This window comes from Salvelinus sp. IW2-2015, linkage group LG14 (genome assembly GCF_002910315.2).
Source record: "Salvelinus sp. IW2-2015 linkage group LG14, ASM291031v2, whole genome shotgun sequence".
NCBI classification, from domain to species: domain Eukaryota; kingdom Metazoa; phylum Chordata; class Actinopteri; order Salmoniformes; family Salmonidae; genus Salvelinus; species Salvelinus sp. IW2-2015.
The window spans coordinates 15,403,961-15,408,859 of NC_036854.1; the positions used below are offsets into that span (position 1 = coordinate 15,403,961).

General features: G+C 42.7%; 1 protein-coding gene across 1 annotated transcript; it reads left to right on the forward strand.

The window, feature by feature from the left end:
* The first annotated feature begins 87 nt into the window (after positions 1 to 87).
* LOC111973303 (gap junction Cx32.7 protein) lies at positions 88 to 3,372 on the forward strand. Its single transcript, XM_024000626.2, has 2 exons — positions 88 to 1,494; positions 1,631 to 3,372. The coding sequence occupies exons 1-2, from the start codon at positions 88 to 90 to the stop codon at positions 1,667 to 1,669; spliced, it is 1,446 nt and encodes a 481-aa protein (XP_023856394.1). The 3' UTR covers positions 1,670 to 3,372.
* Positions 3,373 to 4,899: the final 1,527 nt, after the last annotated feature.

Below are 4,899 nucleotides of genomic sequence, written 5' to 3' on the forward strand. Positions count from 1 at the left end.
CTGTGAGGTATTTCTACAATACCATGGCCCAGTGGAAGTTTATTTGTGTAAAATCTTTTTATAGCATAAGGACATGTGACTCAGAAGATGGGGGATTGGAGCTTGTTGGGGAGTATCTTAGAAGAGGTACATATACATTCAACCATCGTGGGAAAAATCTGGCTAACCATCCTTTTCATATTCCGGATGCTCGTTCTTGGTGTGGCAGCAGAGGATGTTTGGGACGATGAGCAGAGTGAGTTTGTGTGCAACACTGACCAGCCTGGGTGTAAGAACGTGTGCTACGACGATGCATTCCCCATTTCTCTTATCCGATACTGGGTGTTACAAATCATTTTCGTGTCCTCTCCCTCTCTGGTGTACATGGGACATGCACTGTACCGTTTGAGGGCCCTTGAAAAAGAGAGACACAAGAAAAAAGCTTTCCTGAAAGCAGAGCTAGAGGGCGCTGAGCCCATTCATGAGGACAGACAGAGGATAGAGAGGGAGCTGAGGAAGCTGGAGGAACAGAAGAGAGTAAGGAAAGCTCCACTCAGGGGCTCCTTGCTTCGCACATATGTCTTCCATATCTTGACGAGGTCGGTGGTGGAGGTTGGCTTCATAGTGGGACAATATGTGCTGTACGGAGTTGGACTGGATCCTTTGTACAAATGTGAGAGATTGCCTTGCCCGAACAGTGTGGATTGCTTTGTGTCCAGACCAACTGAGAAGAACATTTTCATGATCTTCATGCTCGTCATCGCTGGGGTTTCTTTGTTCTTGAATCTCCTCGAGATATTCCACCTGGGAGTGAAGAAAGTCAAGCAAAGTCTGTATGGAAATAAAGGCACAGATGATGAAAGCTTATTAGCTTTCCGGTCCAAGAAAAACTCCATGGTCCAGCAGGTGTGTGTCCTTACAAACTCATCACCCCAAAAGATGATGCAGCTCACTCAGACGGCCTACACAATGGTCCCTAACAGCCATGTGGATGCTGTCCCCTTGTACCTGCATTCGGTAGCTCCTCACAACGATAGTGGTGGCACCAACGACTCAGAGCAGTACCCCAGACAGACTGAGCTCCAGTCCCTGCGACAGCTGGGAACCGTGGAGCACCACTACACCCTGGACCAGAGGAACCACTCATGCAGCAGTGATGATTCCAACGGACCTAAAGGCTCAGGCCATCCCAGGCACGGCGGAGCACAACCACGGCCTTCCCTCATGGCTAGCCATATGGAGATACCAGCAGCCCTGTGGAACCAGCTACGCAAACAGAGTCGGGTCAGCGCTCTGCAGGACTACAGTGACATGAGTGATTCACCTGACAGTGGTCACTATCCCACGGGGAGGAAGGCTAGTTTCATGTCCCGGGGACTCTCTCAGACCAACCTGGACAGTCCTTCTGATAGCCCGAACTCCGGGAGTGGGACGGACACAGAGGCCAAGCGTATCGCCCAAGGAGAGAGCCCACCTATGACCCCCCCTCCAGCCAGTGGACGAAGAATGTCAATGGTAAGTAGACCTATTACACAACGTTATTTTTTTTGAATGGAGGATGCATTGTAGGATTCTCATCATGTATTTCTAAGGCTAAGATTCGGATTAAATAACTACTGACTAACTCATGTTGCATATTTCAATCTTTCAGAGCATGATTCTGGAACTGTCTTCAATCATGAAAAAGTGAGAACTGGCTGAGGGACCAGAAGAATCTGGGGACCCTGATCACGAAGCAACATTCCCCTTCTAATTCCCTAATTGTATTCATAATAACATATGTATTGTGGATGAGCAGTAAGCACATTAGTATAGTTACACTGAACAAGAATATAAATGCATCATGCAACAATCTCTAAGATTTTACTGAGTTACAGTTCATATAAGGACATCAGTCAATTTATATAAATTAATTAGGCCCTAATCTATGGATTTCACATGACTGGGAGTACGGATATGCATCTGTTGGTCACAGATACTGTACCTTAAAAAAAGGGTAGAGGCGTGGATCAGAAAACCAGTCAGTATCTGGTGTGACCACTATTTGCCTCATGCAGCGCGACATCTTCTTCGCATAGAGTTGATCAGGCTGTAGATTGTGGCCTGTGGAATGTTGTCCCACTCCTCTTCAATGGCTGTGCGGAGTTGCTGGATATTGACGGGAACTGGAACACGCTGTCGTACACGTTGATCCAGAGCATCCCAAACATGCTCAATGGGTGACATGTCTGGTGAGTATGCAGGCCATGGAACAACAGGAAAATTGGTGGTCAGCTACCAGGAATTGTTTACAGATCCTTGCGATATGGGGCCATGCATTATGCTGAAACATAAGGTGATGGCGGCGGATGAATGGCACGACAATGGGCCTCAGGATCTCATCAAAGTATTGGTAGCTTATGTCTACCCATACCATAACCCCATCACCACCATGGGGCACTCTGTTCACAACGTTGTCATCAGCAAACCACTCACCCACACCAAGCCGTACATGCTGTCTGCCATCTACCCGGTACAGTTGAAACCGGGATTCATCCGTGAAGAGCACACTTCTCCAGCGTGCGAGTGGCCATCAAAACTGAGCATTTGCCACTGAAGTCGGTTATGACACCAAACTGCAGTCAGGTAAAGACCCTGGTGAGGATGACGAGCACGCAGATGAGCTTCCCTGAAACGGTTTCATCAGCTGTCCAGGTGGCTGGTCTCAGACGATCCCACAGGTGAAGAAGCCGGATGTGGAAGTCCTAGTCTAGCGTAGTTACACATGGTCTGCGGTTGTGAGGCCGGTTGGACGCGCTGCCAAATTCTCCAAAACAACATTGGAGGGGGCTTAAGGGAAGAGAAATTAACATTCAATTATCTGGCAACAGCTCTGGTGGACATTCCAGCAATCAGCATGCCAATTGCACGCTCCCTCAAAACTTGAGACATCTGTGGCATTGTGATGTGTGACAAAACTTCACATTTTAAAGTGGCCTTTTATTGTCCCCAGCACAAGGTGCACCTGTTTAATCAGTATCTTGATATGCCACACCTATCAGGTGGATGGATTATGGGAGGAGAAATGCTCACTAACAGGGATGTAAACAAATTTGTGCATAAAATGTGAGAGAATTAGGCTTTTTGTGCATATGGAACATTTCTGGGATCTTTTATTTCAGCTCATGAAACATGCGACCAACACTTTACATGTTGCATTTATATTTTTGTTCAGTGTATGTTTGCATGGGTAGTTCTAATTTCAAATTTTAGATATGTCACATGCTATCTTTGCAAGAAATATCTGTGGCATCAAATGTAATTGCATTAGTGGAATTTTATATTTTTTGTCAAAGTGATACTGCAAGCTACTTGTAGTGACATTTTGCACACATTAAAATGACATTTTGCTAAAAGATTGATAATACATGTCAATACATGTAAAACATTGTGGGATATGATGATAAACTCCACTATGTACATATTTTATCTCAAAATGTAAATATGATAATTTTTTGAAGCACTTTGATATTGTTTATCATACAGAACGATGATAAAGTTGGAGATGGAAGTGCTCTTCAAATTTAACAAAATGTGAATTTATTGATGAATATCTTGAAATGTTTTGTAAACCCTGCAATGGATGCTTTACAAAAAATGTAATACAATATCTTCAACTTTCTTGATATCGTTGAGAAATCTATAACCTGTTTGCTTGTACATAATGTTTTTTCTGGGATCTGATGTACAACTATTAAAATGCAAACGTGTACAGTCACATCAAAAATTATTGGCACCATTGATAAAAAATGACTGTATAAAAGATATAAAACAAATACTGAGCTATATTGTATGCTGAAGAGAATTTGAATATTATTTTATTTTATACCAGAGAACAATATTTTGTTTAACAAGTAATATGAAAAATCTCAAAAAGATATGTGTCAAAATTATTGGCACCCGTTTTCAATACGTTGTGCACCCTCCCCGTGCAAGGATAACATCACTGAGCCTTTTTCTATAGTGTTTTATGAGATTGAAAAACACATTGGGATGGATATTAGACCATTCCTCCATACAGAATATTTCCAGATCCTTGATATCCTTCAGTTTGTGCTTATGGAATGCCCTGTTCAATTCAAACATCAGGTTTTCAATGAAGTTCAAGTCCGGAGACTGAGATGTTGATTTTGTGGTGTGTTTGGGGTGATTGTCTTGCTGGAAGATCCACTTGCGACCAAGTTTCAGTGTTCTGGCAGAGGCAACCAGGTTTTTGTCTAAAATGTCCTGGTACTTGGTAGAGCTCGTGGACCTTAACAAGGGCCCCAGTACCATTGGAAGCAAAACAGCCCCATAACATTAAATATTCCCCGCCATATTTTACAGTAGGTATGGGGTATTTTCTACATATACATCCTTCTTTCGAGGCCAAACCGATCACTCGTGGCCAAAGAGCTTTATTTTAATCTCATCTGACCATAGCACCTGGTTCCAATCCAAGTGCCAATGCCATTTAGCAAACTTCAGGTGTTTACAATTGTTGGTTCCTCACAATACAGGCCTTTTTTTAATAGAAACCCTTCCAAATAGCCTTTTGGCATGGAGGTGGCATCTAATTTTAGATTTAGAGACTTGGTGACCCCAAGATGTGACCAAGTTCTGCAACTCTCCAACTGTGGCTCTTGGACTTTTCTTTGCCTCCCAAACTTCCCATCTTTCTCACTGTGCATAGGGACAAGAAACACTTGGGTCCTCTTCTTATGTGACTATATTACACCATATTTCAAATCTGATATTATTTTAATCAGATAATCCATATAATACCTTTGATTAATTTAGAATTACACCTTAAAAGCACATATTATGATTTAGTGAAAGAATATGACGAAGTAAACTATATTTATTTGCATTTGCAGATATAAAAAAATGACAAAAATAATA

Bases quoted from the DNA above. Each gene is read 5' to 3' on its own strand.
- LOC111973303 (XM_024000626.2), top strand. From the start codon at position 88: ATGGGGGATTGGAGCTTGTTGGGGAGTATCTTAGAAGAGGTACATATA. The intron at 1,495-1,630 runs GTAAGTAGACCT...TCAATCTTTCAG, and splicing joins GTGGACGAAGAATGTCAATG to AGCATGATTCTGGAACTGTC.